This window comes from Osmia bicornis, chromosome 2 (assembly GCF_907164935.1).
Source record: "Osmia bicornis bicornis chromosome 2, iOsmBic2.1, whole genome shotgun sequence".
NCBI classification, from domain to species: domain Eukaryota; kingdom Metazoa; phylum Arthropoda; class Insecta; order Hymenoptera; family Megachilidae; genus Osmia; species Osmia bicornis.
This window is the reverse complement of record NC_060217.1, coordinates 13,850,453-13,868,017: the sequence shown is the minus strand read 5'-3', so window position 1 is coordinate 13,868,017 and position 17,565 is coordinate 13,850,453. Positions and strand designations below refer to the sequence as shown.

Genomic DNA, 17,565 nt, shown 5'->3' with positions numbered 1-17,565 from the left:
AACATTTATATCAAAATTTATTTGTAAAAAGATGTATTTTTTTTTGTATATTATATATCTTTATTGTGTAGCTAACATACACATTAAGCTATTACAAAGTTTCACGAACTATTTCTTCATATCCTACAGATAACACACAATATTATTTATTGTTTTTGATATAAAGTGGAATCTATAATTTGAAGTTTCAACGAATTATTTTATTCTCACTAATAAATGACTGATACGAAATTATTGCGCTTGGACGTTTACAATATTATGTTTCAGTGATCCATAAATATATTTGTTCTTAAAAATGAAGAAAAAAACATATTTTCGCAAACGTAATACATAAATTACTTAAGGTAATCTTTAAAATTGACAGATCGTTGCTTGTACAAGTAAAAATTCTGATACTTTATTCTATTATCTAATACTTTATCACACATTGTTATTTCGATCGAAGTTATGGAAAATGGTAATAACAAATTAATTATAATAATTATAATGTGCAAGAAAAAAATTGTATGATTTTAAATGCTATAGGAACTCGTATGTACAATTTCATAAAACATTTCATTTTAAACATTAATTAACATATAATATTTTCAGTAAGATACTGTACTGAAGCAAAAATAAATTATAATACTTGTACAGAGCAACAAATGCACTACAGTATACATAGTATTATGTATACTATTCAGAACATACAAGTAAACTATATTTTAGTTTGTAATGTACGATTTTATGTTTAGACAAACATGTAAGTAAAAATAATCGTGCTCGAAGTAATATTATATAATAAAAATGTGTTTGGCATATCACTTACACTTTACACTTGTAAGAAAGCTTTAGGTACATTGAATAATTTTGAAAATAATGGTAACCAAAACTAGAAATTTTTCTTTCACCGAGTAATAACCGCGATATTCTCGTTATATGTATACTTATGTACGTGAAACCTAAAGCTGTTTCTTATAAACATTGCGTGATCCACAGAAAGCGGATTGAAAAATATATTCTTAACCGTATTCTTTTCCACTTATAAAGAAAAAGCTGTATAGGAGGAAAGGTTAATTAAGATCGTGAATCATTTGAACTAGTAACAGTTGGTAACTGTCTTCAGTCTGATATTATAATCCATGTACCGACACGACCGATGATGATATTCCTCTATTGTACGAACAAAGAAGCTTTGATTACATGATTCGATGATTCTTTACACTAACTAGTTGGAGGTGGTGGTGGTGGTGGTTGGGCCAACAACGTAGGCAAAGTATTGAGATCAATTCCAGGCGGAGCTGGTGTTTGCTGTTGAGGAGGAGGTGGAACAGGGGCTGCTGGTGGCCAGCCACCCATTTGTTGTGGCTGCCATCCTGGAAATCCCGGTGGTGGAGCTGTTCCAGGTGGAGGTGGGCGCATTGGTCCTTGTTGTCCTTGTTGCCATGGTGGAATACCCATTCCAGGGGGTGGCATTTGTGCTGGTGGCATTTGTCCAGGTGGTGGTGGTTGATTATTTCCAGCCATCCAAGGCATCAACGGTGGAATATTTGGTTGAGTAGTAGAACCAGGTGGCGGTGGAGGTGGTTGCATCACACCAGGTGGAGGAGGCATACTAACTGGAGGTTGCCACTGCATGTTCATACCGTTCATATTGTTTACTTCTCCTTGACTCCATGGTGGTGGGGCCATTCCTGGTGGTGGCATCATTGGGCCACCTTGCATCATTTGAGGTGGTGGATGCGCTGGTGCTGCCATCAAAGCACGAGGTGCTTGTTGTCTGAGGCAAGAAGAAAAATAATTATGAACCATCTATATTATTTATATCCTTTCTTTACAATAACTTCAAAGAATAAAGAATAAAGCTTACCTATCAAAAAGACCAGGATAATTAGGATTAGGATTTGGTTGTCGTGGCTGCCCGCTTTTAGATCGATCAGGTGGTGGACCTTCACCCAATTCTGCCATAAGAGACATATATTCTTCATCTATTTTAGCTTTATCTCCGCCTGGTCCCATTCCTCCCATTCCTGCAGCAGCTGGTCCACCTTGCCCAGGTCTCTTGGATCTACAATCACGCGCAATGTGACCTGCTCCCCCACAGCTTGAGCATACTATATTGTTTGTTACGTTCGGTTTGTCCGGGCACTAAAACAGTTAACAAAAAAATAAAATTAATTTCTGACATACATAATAGAAAAAATAGTATGATAAGAAATAATAAACTTACTAGCCATGACTTATGATCGGACGCGCCACAATTAGTACAACGTGGTCCATCATTTTCGCGCAATGTTCCATTCAGTAAAGCTAATTCTCTAAGCTGATTGCGTCGTAAATCATTCTGTCCCTCTGGTACTTCTACACCTTGTCGTATAATTTCATGAATCTGTTGACAAAAGTATTTAAAAAATTTTTCTATTTTAACAAGAATTTATATAGGATTATAGTTACATTTCACTGTAAGTACATACTCTTTCAACAGCTTTCTTTACAGCATCCAAATTATTAGCAGTAATATATGCATGTAAAGGTTCATCTTCACCAGGTAAAGGTTGACCGTCTTTCCTTCCAACTTTTCCCTCTTTTACAGAACCTTTACCACGAATTATAATCTTTGCTCCAGTCTCCTTTTCCATTGCTGTAATATTGAAAAAGGTAATGTAATATTTATATAATACTGCTTCAAGTTAGTTAAACTTACATTTCAATGTGTTTCCACGTGGGCCAATAAGTAGACCAACGAAATTAATATCTGGATGTTCTTCCTGAGGTATCATGACTTTATCATGCACTCGTATTATCGGTGGCCTAGAAATAAAATGTAGTAACTCTTACACTGTTTACAAACATTACAAAGTATAATAATTATAGGTAATTTCTATGCAAAAGAAAGAAAAAGAAAAAGAAAAAGAAGAAAAAAAAATTAACTTTTACTAACTTGTAATCTGGTGGGGGTTTGAATTCTGGATTAATTTTGAGAATCTTCTGAATAAGATTATGACGTTCTTCCTCCAGTTTACGTCTAGTACGATATTCTCGTGTATTCAACCGTTTACCATCGCTACTGTATATGGGTTCTGGAGATGGAGATCTGTAAAACAAAAGAACAAGATTTTGTCAAGAAACAAAGTTTGCATCAAGATGATGCTAGCATACAAGCAACCTGATCCTACTATGATTGTGTGATTAAGTGAAGAAAGAGCTGCTGTTTATTAGCAGAAAGTTGGAAATTAGGATAATATTTTGACCGACTGTTTCAAGTTATTAGGCTTTAGTTTGTATTTAACATATATTTCGTGTCTTAATAAGTAGAATTCTGACCATGTTGGAAAAAGAATATTATTCGCAGCGCGATACACTGAAAAAGCATTCCTTGCAAAGTATCAAAATTAAATAATTCATAGAGATTATTTCAAGTGTAATATTTTAATTTTATTTTCAATTAAAGATAAAGATTGTTACTTGTATCTCACAGATAAGTGTTTGTTAATACTGAATTAGTCTGATAATGAGTAATGTTATAAAAAGATACATGGATTTCAAATAATAAAATTATCGATTAATTGTAAGATACATTATAACTTTATTGACTAAACAAGAGTCAACCTTCCAAATTTTCCAACAGTGCCAAGGTATCAAAATAAAGAGTAAAAAATTATATGTATAATGTTAAATGCAGCATTGCTATAAGTCTATTCAGTAGGAAACCACTGGAAGACTGCGCGTTTGTGCACGGCAGAAATCGGTATGATGTCAGCTGCTAAGATAGATCCTGTGATTATTAAGAAATAATTTTTTTGGGTTAGTTAATAATTTGTATATCTTACTATACTGTATAATACTAATGAAACACAATGATATAAAATAATGGTTCCAGCTAAAATCAGTACAGTTAAACCTATTGGAATAAATTAATTTATTAGAAAAATTAATATGTATTCATTTAAGTTGCACCTGAAAGTAATGTAATATTGATCTTTACAGTGTTATGCTTATAGTAGCACTTAAAATTTTATCATTTTCAATATTTTCCTGTAATCTGCTGATTAAGTTAAAATCTATTGTAATTAATTCATATAATACTCCTGTAGCATTATAATACCAAAAACAATATGGACTGAAAATGCCGTGCAAATCACGGCAGCCTATTAAGAAAATGTGTCTGTTAAGGTGCTCTATGCATAAATTTCCGTTAATTTATGAAAATTACCAATAAGGATAATTTATAATTATGCAGTATGGTAATTAAGTTGAGCCTACTAACTTAAATAGAATAATCTGCATGAGAACACCTCTGAATTTCCCTACATGTGCAAGAATATAACTATTTGAAAGATATATGGACTAGAATATACCCACTGTGTGTTAAACACTGCTACTGTAATTGTTTTTTTATTTATACGTTATATTTATATTTATATATTAAATAATACAGACAACATTTTTAATTATGGAGAGAATGTTTGAAAGTAATTTTAAAATAAAAGTATTTATTTTTTCAATATTTTCAATTATTAACAACAGCATGCAATCTATTTGATGCCTTAATTTTTTGTTTTATACTATTACATAGTTCTTGTAGCAATGTTTAATAAAAAATGAATTAGTAAAAGAAATTGATTAGGGCAAACCAATATTATCAAAATTCATCTTCTGTGCTGCGTTGAGGCTTAAATCAAGCCCAATCTTTTCAAACAGACATCAGTATCCCACATTAATTGTACTGGAGCCATATCATAAGGCCCCTGTATTTATGGGTTGCTGAATGGTCAGTAGATAGGTATTGTAGATATGTTATGGTCATTTTTGGTATGTAAGTTTCGTTCAAACCTTTCCTCAGGATTAAGCGGAATTCCAAGATCTCCAGTACGTAGTTTCCTGCTGATTTCCTCAATCTGCAGCTGAACTGTAAACCAACGGGTTAGAGGGGGCAGAAACCCCAACAGTTAGATATTGCCAATTTGCCATAACCATACATTCTATAATGTAAGCATGTTTTAAAAGTGTAGAATATTCACCTAAGTCTAAGATTTTGTCAATTTCCGAGGTAAATATTTCAATAAAATTCATGCTTCCATTTATATATTGTTGAAATACATGAACATGTTTAGTGTAGTTTTTTGATGAGTTATCACATAACTCACAATTAAAGAATAAGGTTTAAAAAAAAATTAAATACGCTAAATAAAATTAATTAAAAAATTTTATATTTATTATGCAGCAAAATTGGCAATTCCTATTGCCAAACTCGCTTGTGCAAAATATTTCAAAGGGCAATTATTACTTGCAGCAACTATTAATTTTAAATAATTCATACATACTTACATCTTTCATAGCACTATAAATTAGGTTTCAGAAATTGAAATGTAGAAGCAAGATTCTTAAATCACTTCCTGCCCATAGATGTATTATATATGTATATATAATAACATAATTAAATCAAATGAATCAAAGAATAAATAAAATAAACTTACAGAGATAAGCCTTCTCCTGTTCAGGAGTCAGGTTAGTTGGTAGAACTGTAGGCATGCCCGGTATAAAAGTTTTGTCATGTTCACTACCGCCCCATCTAGTTTTCCTCCTCTTCCTACGTTCCTCTTTCGTCTCTTTCTCTTGTTTACCATCATCTAAAATATTGTCAGATTATTTATAGCTTTATATATTTATCTATCTATATACTATTACAAATCACAAACATATTTTATATTCTTTAAAACAGATAGGTTTAGCATTTAAAGAAGTAAAGAAAGAAAAGAATATTAAACATAATGGAAGCTATTTATACAGAATATTATATAGAAATGTTATTGATCAAAATTAAATACATAAACTGTAAACCGTGTTAAACGATGTAAATAAATATGTATATGATTAACGACTTGTATACATATAAAATCAGGTCGCGCAACATGATAATGAAATCAAATCAATGGCGTAACAAGGACAATTAGAAACTTACTTTCTGCTTCTCGTTTCCTGGTATTATTTGTTGTAGAATTAGAATTGAAGTTAATCTGTGTTCCATTTGCAATCGCGGCACTCACCGCGGCAGCTGCTGCAGCTGCAGCGGCCGCCGCGTTCGCAGTTGCTGCATTTTGCTGCGCGTTTTGCAAATAACTAGGATTTAATAATGACGTAAAATTTCGTGACTGATTCATTACGTGGAACTTGTCACAGACGTGTAATACGTCGAAATAGATGTGCGCTCAGCGGCGCACAATTGTTTTCTTTTTCTTTTAAGTTGAATAAAAGTTTACACGCCACAAAAATGGCGAAGGAATACGACTGACGGAAACCTTTGCTTCTTTCATGGGCGTACCGGACACGGATACTGTCTTCTAGAGTAAAATTAACGAAGAATATTCTCGCTAGTCAGTATTCTGATGAGTTTTGGAATACCTTTGATTTTAACGTAAGATCATCTCTATACGAAAGTAAAAATTAAATTTGAATTAATTATACGATATTTTAAAATACATAAATATATGTATGTACATAATTGTTTACTTTTTTAAAATAAATATGTATTTATATATGTTTTATACGAACTGATTATTGTAAATAACTTAATAAGCGTTCTTAAACCTATCCATATTTGGAGGATAGTAAATATATACTTACGTGTTTCTCACTTATAATATGTATTACTATTGTTTCCTCGATTAAAACCTCTTGATCGACATAAAATTATATACTAATCAATCGGTAGGAATATTTTTCTAGGACCGCTATATAACGTGAATGCACTTAAATGCAATGGTGCATTTTCGACCTTTCATTGGTCGGTTGTTACAGGTGTTATATATATTTTCAGGTGCATCCCGCTCAGCTATTGGTCACGGCTATTGATGCAACTGTCGAAATGCCAATTTTCTAAATTCATAAATTTCAATTTGTGTTGTTACCATTTGTAGTATAAAACTCGTATTGAACTTGTAGCAAATTTTAAACAGATAAAATGCGTTTAAATTTTCTCAAGAGCGGAGATAGCAATATATCCGGCTTTATTTGATCAACAATGGAGTCGAAACGTTATCGGATGCTTTGAAACGTGATGTAACTGGATGTACATACATACATATGTAACGTTATGTGTATAACATCGGAGCTTATTGACACCGGCATTGAAACACTGCTAGTGTCTATGTCTGATCGGTCTGATCGGTCTGATCGTCATGAACGTTGTTTATATCTGATCGTTTGACAGTCGTTTAAAGTTTAGCGTGATGTGCAAAATGGATTATTTTTTATGAGCATGAGAAACGCAGTTTTCACTGATCGTATAAGGTTTCCGAAGTAAACGAGAATGAAACTACATCGTGATTTCGATGCGTTGCAACGTGGAAGTGCGCTAGCTTAATTATACGTTTCGAATGTTTTCCTCTATCATCTTTAAGTGCGAAACTCTACGGGACACTTCGCGGTATAATGGCAGCTCATAAGACAGGCGGGCAAAGTGCCCGAAAGAAAGTACAGGTACTTGTTTGCAATATTCTTTCTCCCTCGAAACATTTTATTAAGTTGTTAATTTTTAAGTAAAATGTTTTAGAGATTAAAAATTAAGTGTTTGTCAAAGTTCCATACATATACGATAAAATCCTGCTCATTCTAAATATTTTGACCGTTAAAAAAAAAAGCACACAATTGTCGAACAGTAACGATACATTGATCAATAATATTCCCAATAGCTACCGTTCAATGTTGGATGGAATTATTGATCGATTTCGTTATTATTTTCTTTCAAGAACTTTTTGAAACATTATTGAACCACGTAGTTACGAACGCATGTTTTCAGCGAATAATGTTATAAACAATTTTCCATATTTGTTTGTAAACTTAAGAAAGCATATTTTATTAAATTAGTAACACATATCAGTTTAATATACATAAATCGGAAATTTGTTGATAAAGTTTATGAACAATATGTTCATACTGCTTTGGATGTATGTACATATATACATATACATATATATATGATAATTACTTTCACATTGTATATTTGATAAAGGTGTCTATGGTTATAAGAGATGAAGTGGAAAAAAGACATAGAGCTGGAGTTAATTCCTTACAATACGATCCAGCTTTGCATAGGCTTTATTCTGCAGGTAGAGATAGTATTATAAGGATATGGAATTGTAAAAACATGAAGGATCCGTATATCCAATCGATGGAGCATCATACAGATTGGGTCAACGATATAGTATTATGTTGTGGTGGTAAAAATTGTATGTACCTTTCTATTCCATTTTTTAAATGAATATATTTAAATAAACATATATCATAAGACTTTACAGTTATTTATGTTTCAAAAAGCAGTTTTATTAAATTTAGAAAAATATAATATTTTACAGTGATATCAGCTAGTTCTGACACAACGGTAAAAGTATGGAATGCCCATAAAGGTTTCTGCATGTCCACGTTAAGGACGCATAAAGATTATGTAAAAGCATTAGCATATGCTAAAGATAGAGAGCAAGTTGCTAGTGCAGGCTTAGATAAATCAATCTTTTTATGGGATGTGAACACGTTAACTGCTCTTACAGCAAGCAACAATACAGTAACAAGTAAGAATTCAATCGCTAATAAATTTTTTTTCTTATCTTTTGTTTGAATAGTATTTAAATGCCTTGATACTTTACAGCATCTTCTCTTAGTGGAAATAAAGACTCTATATATAGCCTTGCCATGAACCAGACTGGAACAATTATAGTAAGCGGTAGTACAGAAAAAGTTTTAAGAGTATGGGATCCAAGATATTGTACTAAACTAATGAAACTTCGTGGTCACATGGATAACATTAAAGCATTAGTATTAAATAGAGATGGTACTCAATGTTTGTCTGCTAGTTCAGATGGAACGATTAAACTTTGGTCATTAGGACAACAAAGATGTATTCAGACTTATAGAGTACATAAAGAAGGTGTTTGGGCTTTGCTGGTAATGTATAATTCTTTTCTTTTTATAAATACTCTATTGGAACGATTATAGTAAAATAGAACAATAATTTTCAGGCAACTGAAACCTTCAGTCATGTGATATCAGGAGGTAGAGACAAAAGAGTTGTAATGACTGAATTATCCTGTTATCCTGAAAGGTATACTGTCATATGCGAAGAAAAAGCACCTGTACTAAAAATGGCAATGACACCTGATCAGTCCAGCATCTGGGTGGCAACTAGTGAATCTACTATAAATAATTGGGTAATGTTACATTTTTGATTGCATATGAAATAAAATCGAATGATAGCATAAATAACTTTTTAAAACGTATTACAGTCTATAAGCCAAAAGGATTGGCAAGAATTAGGAATTGAAGATTACTGTGACTCTGCTAGTGGGGTAACATCAAATGTGCGAAATACAGAACCTGCACAAAAGATATTAGGAGGACCCGCAATTCGGCATTGTCATGTTTTAAATGATCGAAGACACGTTTTAACAAAAGATACCGAAGAAAATGTAGCTTTGTATGATGTATTAAAGGCGCGTAAAGTTGAAGATCTTGGAAAAGTAGATTTTGAGCAAGAGATAAAAAAAAGAAATAAAATGGTATATGTTCCAAATTGGTTTAGCGTAGATCTTAAAACTGGGGTATGTAATTTTACAATTTCTTCTAACAACGAAAATTATAATATCTGTGATGTTGAAGATGTTCATAATTAATCGCATTCCTGTAGATGTTGACCATTCATTTAGGACAAGATGAAAATGATTGCTTTTCTGCATGGGTTTCTGCAAAAGAAACTGGTCTTGCAGAAAATGAAGCGGTTGATCAGAAAGGTAAAAATATAATTTTTAAAGTATCATTTGTTTGTAGTTTTTTAAAATATTCTCTCTCGTTTTTTTCTTTTTTTTTTTGTAGTGAATTATGGAAATCTTTTATTACAAGCTTTACTTGAACATTGGTGGAGACCACTGCATGCTGATGATGAAAATGAAGGTAATAGCAATGATGGTAATGGTTCTATACACACAAGGGGAGGAAATCCATATTTTTCAGTACCTACTCATACGCCTGTTATATTTAGGTACATAATAAATACTAATACTTTATAAATTCTTTAACTGTATGTGACAATAATAATAAGTAATAACAATAATAAAAATATGACTATATTTTAGTGAAGTAGGAGGAAGACCTTTATACAGATTATTAGTTAGAGATGCTGCAGGAGAAATGGAGGGTGTTCTCCTAAATGAAACAGTACCAGCCTGGGTAGTTAATATTGTTGTGGACAAAAATCTTCCACAATTTACTAAAATATCTTTTTATCTTCTTCCACATGCCACATCTGGTGTAAAAAGTCTTAAAAAGTATGCGATAAATGAATGTTTATAGATTTCATGTGAAAAAATATATATGTGTATCTGATATATAATTACAATATTCTTATTTTTTTAAGGGATCGCTTGATTGCAAACGATTTTATACAAATTCGTAAAGTAGCCGAACATGTTTGCGATAAAGTGCTTGGTGCAGGAAGCGATTCGGGATCAGTGGCTGGTGCTGGAAATACTGTTTCTGGAGGTTCCCCAGCGGGAGATAGAACAAATACAGATTCAAACGCTGATAATTCTTCGCTGGCCGAAGAAAAAGTAGAACTATTATGTAACGATCAAGTTCTAGATCCTTCCATGGATTTAAGAACGGTACGTTTCAAAATTGGGTAACTTATAAAAAAGTATGTAATTGCATTATCTTATGATTTAGAAATTTTTAATTATACTTATTTAATGAACATTAGGTCAGACATTTTATCTGGAAAAGTTCGGCGGACTTAACACTACATTATCGGCCAGTAAAATAGTTAGGGCTTAGTACATCAGAACAGGGATCTCTAAAATGTGCTTGGTTTTTTACTATCGTAAAGTAGGTAAATTTTTATTATTTTTATTTAGCCTTTAAAAATAAAAAAGAAATAAATAAATGTAAAATGAATATATTTCAGAATAACAGGAGATATGTGGACTAATTGCAGAATATGGCACCTTGCGCTATCTCCTTTTCATGAAATGTTCAATCGATTTTCGATGGGTGTTTCATTAGAAGCTGTAACTGAGGACGAATAAAAACCAGGTTACATACAAAGTATTTAAAAGTGAATGTGTTTAAAGGCAATAATGTGTGGAAGTATTAGCATAAATTGTTCGTGTTTGTATATATCCTGAGGCCAAAATCAACCTTACAACATAAAATAGTAATTTCATTTAGTCTGCTTTCAGATACGTGTGTTTTTTGTATTTAGGTATAGAGTATTAAATGCTTACTGTCAGCCATTTATAGTCTTCCCACTTCGAAAGTACCAACGAAAAAAGTTAAGTACAAAATGCTGCATGGTCCAGGAAATTATTAAGTATCATCTTTAAATGCCATGTTCACATTATGCTTCTCAAAGCTTCTGTGTTAATTCTACTTAGTTTTATTTTATAATTTATAAGTAGTACCATTTAACTAACTGGTCGTGTATTCATTGAACAAATGAAATCTGATATGTATGAATAGCTTTCCACACATCTGCCTTGTTATCTTAAAGAATGGAAGTTATTAAAGGGAAAAGGGAAAAGGGAAATGTCAATTTACTACTAATCAAATAATAATTGAGCAGCCAAATTAACAATTGAATATTTCCTATTGATCGTATGGGAAATAACCATTATATTTGTCTTCGATGTAATAAGATCAAATTCTGCCTTTAGTAAACTTGCATTGATTAAATTTATATTTATTCGATAACATCGACAGAATTTGGTCTTAAGAGACAAGTTCAACACATAAAAAAATATGTAGTTAATCGTACTTTAAATATTCACCCTCCTAGAATTCTACAAGTTGTACATATAAATGAGACTGTAAGTAACGTCCCCTGGTTATGGTGATGGGCTGTATAAATAAAATTGAAACAAATATTGTATCAAAAACTAAAGCCTTTACGCCAATTCTATGAATTTGGGATAAAAGCTTGACTTTTCTAAAACAAAGAGAGTATACTGTTCTTTATTGATACGGCCCTAAATGTTATAATTTTTGTGTTATTTGAAATAACATAGAAGCAATTTTTTAATAAATTTAGAGATTATTCCATTGTTACATTTTAATATGCTACGTGTTGTATAAGTCTATTTATTTGCTAAGCTTTTGTTACATCTATTTAATAATGTAAACAGATTATTTACTATTGCTTAGGTTTCCTCTTTGTTCATTATTACGTATTCTTCGAGCTCTGTGATAAATTTCTCTTGAGCTAAGGATGCTAATTAAGAGAATGGCTACCAAAAATATTGTACATTTGTAGTTAAGTTTGATTCATTTTTATGTTTGTATATCAGCATTATACATATATGTGTATATATATTTTTGCAAAGATCCAGTAGCAGTCATCATTATATCGTGTTTTATAATTTCTCTTGTTTAACTGGAATGTATTTTCTTAAAATGACCCTCGTTATTGCGACAGGAAATCAACACGTGCCTGATCATAGATTATAAGTTGTAGGGGGCATTTCAATTACGAGCTAATCTATTGATCTTTTGAGATAATAGAAATTGTAAGTTATGCTGTTACGGTGCATAACCATAGAAAATATTTTGTCAGAATCCAATGTTTAGTTATAAATTATAACGTTTTCGTTGCATTTATTTTAATAATCCTAGATATGCAACAGGCAGTTGTGAATTAATGAATTCAATGAGATTACACGCTAATTTAGTAATTTCCTCCATAAAGAATCATCTTTGGTACACTGACTTTTTTTATAATATTAAAATTTTTATCTGTTACTTGCATAATGCGATTAAAATTCATAAAGGTTTACTATATTATTCAGCGATTTCACGTGTAGGTAATGCTGTATTAATTTTACACACGAGACATGCATTTCATACAGTATTTATAAAAATTATAACTGAGCCTTCCTCACTAAACAAATAACATTGTTCATTAATGGAAGTATTAATATATAATATTGAAAATTCATGAAATTACAGTTTTCAATGTGAGAGTAACTTTAATCAAAAAATTATTATATACACCCTGTGTTTTTAGTAAGGGACAATGTGAACATTTTCAAAATAAAAAAAAAGTTTGTTAATTCTCACATGGATAATGTGAAATGGTGCCAAATTTTATATTTAAAAAAGTTCTTGTAGTGCACCCATTTCTTTTAACTGACTAAGAACTTTTTTCTGTAAACTGGTTTTTACTACTAATTTACTAAGTACAATAGTTTTAATATTTATTGATTAAGATCATGTATATTAGCAGAAATTTAAAATCACAATAATTATTTTCTTGTGGTTTTAGTATGACATAAAAATCGAAAGAAAAAAAAAAAGGTAATATCGTCTCGCAAATAGAAATTTCTATGATCAAAAACGAAAGGTTGAACTAAGAATTATTTTGTTGTAATTTATAAGTATAATTTATTTATACATAGTAACATAATAAAGAAGATTTTCTACAAATTTTCTACATTTTATTACACAATGAGACGATATTCGTGTAATCTTTACAAAATGATCGATTTTCATCCGTTTTTTTTGAGAAAAAAAAATAGGTCATATACTTTATTGCTATTAGGACAGAAAAAAATAATTTGATATGTAACGTTTCATATCACAAATGAAAGGTACAATGTCGATTTCTTTGTAATTACTGTTTACTTTATATTGTAAAATTACTCCAGATTATGTACACCATTACAGAATTATTAATATTTAAATAAAATATCTAATTTAATACGGAATAATTTATATAAATGTATATGTATATAATATTACTGTTAATAACATAACGTCGTACGTGATATTTAAACTTCTTTTTTAAGAATATATTCTACAGCTTCTACAAAAGAGCTGCACACTTTTGTAGGTGGTGGTGTAATTGTATTTTCATCTCCTTCTTGGTATTTCCCCGTTTGTACCAAAAGACCTCTAATACCAATAGCCTGAGCACCAGCTATATCATCTTTGACATCCTAATTTCGAATGAAATTGTTAAATAATCGGAAACAAAGATGAATGGTACTTACTAATAAATAGCATGTATACATATACGTATAAAAAATATTACATCGCCAATCATAACTGCTTCTTCGGACGGTACATTTTCCAAAGCAGCTTTAAAAAATTCTGCAGTTGGTTTGCCGACAATTTCAGCTTTAACATTGGCAGAATATTCTAAGCCGGCGATAAATGCACCCGGTCCTAAGCTTAAACCATCCGCTCTTTTATAATACCGTCCTTTATGAATCGCTATAAGTGATGCACCATCTAATAATAATCTAAAATAATAGATAAATCAATTAGTAAATATTGTTATAAAAAATTTGTATATAAAATTCTATTATATCTAAAGTAAATAAGATGTACATACATACATACCTGAATGCTTTGTTCAGTTCTTCGTAATGAAATTTATCCGGTGCCAGTCCAACTACTACAGCATTTACTTTGTCATCATTTTTCACCAAATTTTCAAAATCTTCGTTTGCAGCGCAATCAATCAATAACATCGGATTTAATTTTCGAGAAACGATTAATTTCCTTGCTGCAGCCAAAGAACTAAAGATCTCCTCCCTTTTAATATCAAAACCAAGTCCCATCAAACGTTTGTGTAAAAAATTACCGGACTCTTTCGTTGTATTAGTAACGAATCTGAGTGGTATATTAGCACTTCGAAGCCTGTTATTATATTAATAAAATTATTTTATATCTTTCCTTACACCATATACTATATATTTTTTAAATCTATATTTATTATAAAAATAATTCTTTTATATCAGAATAAACTGGGAAATTTATATCTACGCGCCAATAAATTAAACTGTCGTGATGTAGGATGCGCCATGACATTCTGTAATAATTGTGAAATATTTTCATAAGATGAGTAAAGAAAAGCACCTGTTTAAAGCTTCCACGGCACCTGAAATTGCAGTATTATCAATATGCAATGTTCCACTGAGATCTATTAGTACCATTCTTATTTGTTTCGCCATATTTTATAAGATTTGGTAATTGAATCCACGGTTACTCGCGCAGCTCCGAGTTATAATTCACGTGTCGCACACAAGTGTGCACATGCATATATATACATATATACAGTACATTATGTATACATGATACCAAACCGTACGGGCTAATGATTAAAACGTAAAGTTTGCAATTGCACGTGGTTGAGTACATTAAGGATGGCGCTCTCTGTGAAACAGGAAGGCGTAAAACAAGTACCATGGTTTTCGCTGTAAATATTAAAGTTATGAATGGTTCTTTATACTTTGATATTTGTAATTAAAAGCTGTCTTTGTTCTGTAGTACGGAATGGCACGAGGTGTACAAACAAGTTTACTCTAATGATGTAAATGAACAAATCAAGGGGTATGAAATGTTACTTACATGGAAAGCAAGGTAATTAAAATATTTATATTCAAGAAAATATTCTGAAATAATAAATACTAATCTTGAGTATTTTAGGATATCAAAGTTACCAGTAGGGGTGGACTGTACTCTTTCAATTATGCAAATCTGTCTTAGAGATCGTGAATGGACTCCCAAGATTAACAATGGAGAGTTACCAATTAGTTATGAAAATGATTTGTGTTTGATGTATTCAACTGTAATAATGAGACTTTTAAATCATATATCTAACATAGGACATACGAAGCAAACATCCTTGTTTCAGATTGCAAAACAGCTCAATATTCCAGAATGGATAGTTAACTTAAGGCATGATACTGCTCATGGATACGAATTACCATCCATTGGTGTATTAAGAATAGCTACAAATATATTGTTAGCTTGGATACATGTATGTTTGTTTATTTATTTATATATACATAATAATAGCATTTTGCCACAAATATATGCTTAAATATTATATATTTAAAGGAAGAATATTGGGCAAGTGAAATTAAAAGAATGCAGATGTGTCTCAACAATGATGAGTCTATGAGAGAAGCTCAAGAAACTGAAGAGATTCAGGATTTTGACGATTTAATTGAACTTTGGACTGCTGTTAATTTATATATTCATGCTGGATACCATTTAGTATCTAATATTCCAGATCTTCAATTAAAGTATGTACAATTTTGAACTATTTCAATGTAATAGTAATTAGTTTATATTCATTAATCAATTTTATTAATAGGGAAACACTACAAGATTTACGTTCATATGCCATTTCCTTGTCAGAACAAAGTAACGAAGACACTGAAAATGATAAAGATAACTATATAGATGCAGTTAATGATGACATAAAAAAGGATAAAAAGTACACCTTAGAAACTGCAAGAACTGTTCTTTTATCAGAAATATCTAGATATCTTAATAGAAAATCTATTCCTCATAAAAAGGATATAGTTTGCAATGCACTGTTTAATACAGAAGCTTTCTTACCAAGTCAAGATACTTTGTTAATTTTTACTCAAAGAAAAAATACTAGAAATGAATTAGAGGATAATATTTTGCCATTAGATATGATTAAATTTTGGAAAGACATCATTTTTTTATTATACGAAAAGGAAATGATGGAAGAATTAATTTTAGGACTACTGAAATTAACAAATAATGAGGAGATAGATAAATCTAAAAGATTACTAGCTGCTTTATGGATAAGTTCTCTATCTTATTGTTTTCTAAAATTGGATTATGCTCATTGCATATCTCGAACTCTAGAATATCAATTAGAAAAAAAGATGCAGAAAAGATTATCACCAACTGTTTTTGAGCTTAAAGTCAAAGAAGAAACGGATCGTACTTATCCACATTTAAAAGATACTCTGTGGTTTAATTTATCAGATGTTGTACCATCTTGTTTAACTGACATAAATTTTATTTCAAAACTTATTTTAAATGCAAATCAGTTTTCTGCTAAATTCATCTCACCGATGTTGGAATTAGTAAGCCCAAAGATAGATAAAGAAAATAAACAATTATTACTAAATTTAGTCAATATTTATACTGTAGGAAAACCAACTGATAATAAATGCATAAAGGAATATGAAAAGACCTTCACTATCGAAGATGTTCAGGGTGACGGACATAAATTAAACGAAAATAACGAAGAAAATAAAACTGAAAATAAAATAATTAATTTCCTAGTTGACAAAAAGATTCGAAATTCTTACTGGAAATTTGCAATTAGTAAGTTATTTATCTCGTTCATTAATCAATGTGAATTATTAGTAAAAATAATATAAAACTGCTTTTAGCAAATTGTAATTGGACTGAGTGTCCAATTGGCTTACTTCCTTGGCAACGTGATACCTTGGAAGTTTTAAATCCATTGAAGACTGCATCACAAAAGCATAACGTCTCAATTTTAGAATCTGAAATTGTCCCAGGAATTATTGATCGGAAGGACTTAGAGATGCAAAGCCAAATTAACTGGGATAATGTTTTGAGGAAAAAGAAGCGTATGAAACGGAAACATGAACGGCGGAATGCAGATATTATAGTGAATAGAGCATTGGAGGCTGTAAAAAAGCAAAAATAATGTGTTACAGTTTTATTATGCTTTAAGTGTTTTATTTATAATCGGTATGTTCGTGAGAAGTATAAAAATAGAAAATAATTAAACAATATATTTTT

The 17,565-nt window shown here is 30.9% G+C and overlaps 4 protein-coding genes across 5 annotated transcripts; 2 read left to right on the top strand and 2 right to left on the bottom strand.

Annotated features, from left to right (window-relative positions):
• Positions 1-178: 178 nt before the first annotated feature.
• LOC114875809 (splicing factor 1-like) lies at positions 179-6,317 on the bottom strand. The gene is made up of 9 exons (XM_029186524.2): positions 5,942-6,317; positions 5,457-5,609; positions 4,813-4,888; positions 2,921-3,073; positions 2,684-2,790; positions 2,454-2,620; positions 2,210-2,368; positions 1,850-2,127; positions 179-1,759 (listed from the first exon to the last, which is right to left on the bottom strand). The coding sequence occupies exons 1-9, from the start codon at positions 6,138-6,140 to the stop codon at positions 1,204-1,206; spliced, it is 1,848 nt and encodes a 615-aa protein (XP_029042357.1). The 5' UTR covers positions 6,141-6,317; the 3' UTR covers positions 179-1,203.
• Positions 6,318-6,851: 534 nt separating this feature from the next.
• On the top strand, positions 6,852-11,992 carry LOC114875783 (WD repeat-containing protein 48). Of its 2 annotated transcripts, XM_029186480.2 has the most exons (12): positions 6,855-7,458; positions 7,991-8,207; positions 8,334-8,546; positions 8,624-8,919; positions 8,994-9,182; positions 9,258-9,572; positions 9,659-9,761; positions 9,844-10,009; positions 10,104-10,295; positions 10,385-10,631; positions 10,727-10,851; positions 10,931-11,992. In XM_029186480.2, the coding sequence occupies exons 1-11, from the start codon at positions 7,411-7,413 to the stop codon at positions 10,787-10,789; spliced, it is 2,049 nt and encodes a 682-aa protein (XP_029042313.1). In that variant the 5' UTR covers positions 6,855-7,410; the 3' UTR covers positions 10,790-10,851; positions 10,931-11,992. The 2 variants fall into 2 exon arrangements, with proteins under 2 accessions (XP_029042314.1, XP_029042313.1); XM_029186481.2 differs by lacking the exon at positions 10,931-11,992 and having other exon boundaries at positions 6,852-7,458; positions 10,385-10,663; positions 10,727-10,814.
• Positions 11,993-13,619: 1,627 nt separating this feature from the next.
• Positions 13,620-15,074, bottom strand: LOC114875785 (haloacid dehalogenase-like hydrolase domain-containing protein 2). Its single transcript, XM_029186483.2, has 4 exons — positions 14,881-15,074; positions 14,362-14,661; positions 14,051-14,261; positions 13,620-13,955 (listed from the first exon to the last, which is right to left on the bottom strand). Exons 1-4 carry the CDS (start codon positions 14,973-14,975, stop codon positions 13,788-13,790), a joined length of 774 nt encoding a protein of 257 aa, XP_029042316.2. The 5' UTR covers positions 14,976-15,074; the 3' UTR covers positions 13,620-13,787.
• LOC114875784 (protein LAS1) lies at positions 15,072-17,485 on the top strand. The gene is made up of 6 exons (XM_029186482.2): positions 15,072-15,220; positions 15,292-15,384; positions 15,451-15,784; positions 15,865-16,052; positions 16,124-17,118; positions 17,187-17,485. Exons 1-6 carry the CDS (start codon positions 15,168-15,170, stop codon positions 17,468-17,470), a joined length of 1,947 nt encoding a protein of 648 aa, XP_029042315.1. The 5' UTR covers positions 15,072-15,167; the 3' UTR covers positions 17,471-17,485.
• The last annotated feature ends 80 nt before the right edge of the window (positions 17,486-17,565 follow it).

Bases quoted from the DNA above. Each gene is read 5' to 3' on its own strand.
- LOC114875809 (XM_029186524.2), bottom strand. From the start codon at position 6,140: ATGAATCAGTCACGAAATTTTACGTCATTATTAAATCCTAGTTATTTG. The intron at 2,369-2,453 runs GTATGTACTTAC...TTTTGTCAACAG, and splicing joins TAAAGAAAGCTGTTGAAAGA to ATTCATGAAATTATACGACA. The intron at 1,760-1,849 runs GTAAGCTTTATT...TTCTTGCCTCAG, and splicing joins TATCCTGGTCTTTTTGATAG to ACAACAAGCACCTCGTGCTT.
- LOC114875783 (XM_029186480.2), top strand. From the start codon at position 7,411: ATGGCAGCTCATAAGACAGGCGGGCAAAGTGCCCGAAAGAAAGTACAG. The intron at 8,547-8,623 runs GTAAGAATTCAA...GATACTTTACAG, and splicing joins AAGCAACAATACAGTAACAA to CATCTTCTCTTAGTGGAAAT. The intron at 9,573-9,658 runs GTATGTAATTTT...GCATTCCTGTAG, and splicing joins GCGTAGATCTTAAAACTGGG to ATGTTGACCATTCATTTAGG.
- LOC114875785 (XM_029186483.2), bottom strand. From the start codon at position 14,975: ATGGCGAAACAAATAAGAATGGTACTAATAGATCTCAGTGGAACATTG. The intron at 14,262-14,361 runs GTATGTATGTAT...CTATTATTTTAG, and splicing joins GAACTGAACAAAGCATTCAG to ATTATTATTAGATGGTGCAT. The intron at 13,956-14,050 runs GTAATATTTTTT...ATTCGAAATTAG, and splicing joins AAGCAGTTATGATTGGCGAT to GATGTCAAAGATGATATAGC.
- LOC114875784 (XM_029186482.2), top strand. From the start codon at position 15,168: ATGGCGCTCTCTGTGAAACAGGAAGGCGTAAAACAAGTACCATGGTTT. The intron at 15,221-15,291 runs GTAAATATTAAA...TTTGTTCTGTAG, and splicing joins CAAGTACCATGGTTTTCGCT to TACGGAATGGCACGAGGTGT. The intron at 15,385-15,450 runs GTAATTAAAATA...TGAGTATTTTAG, and splicing joins TTACTTACATGGAAAGCAAG to GATATCAAAGTTACCAGTAG.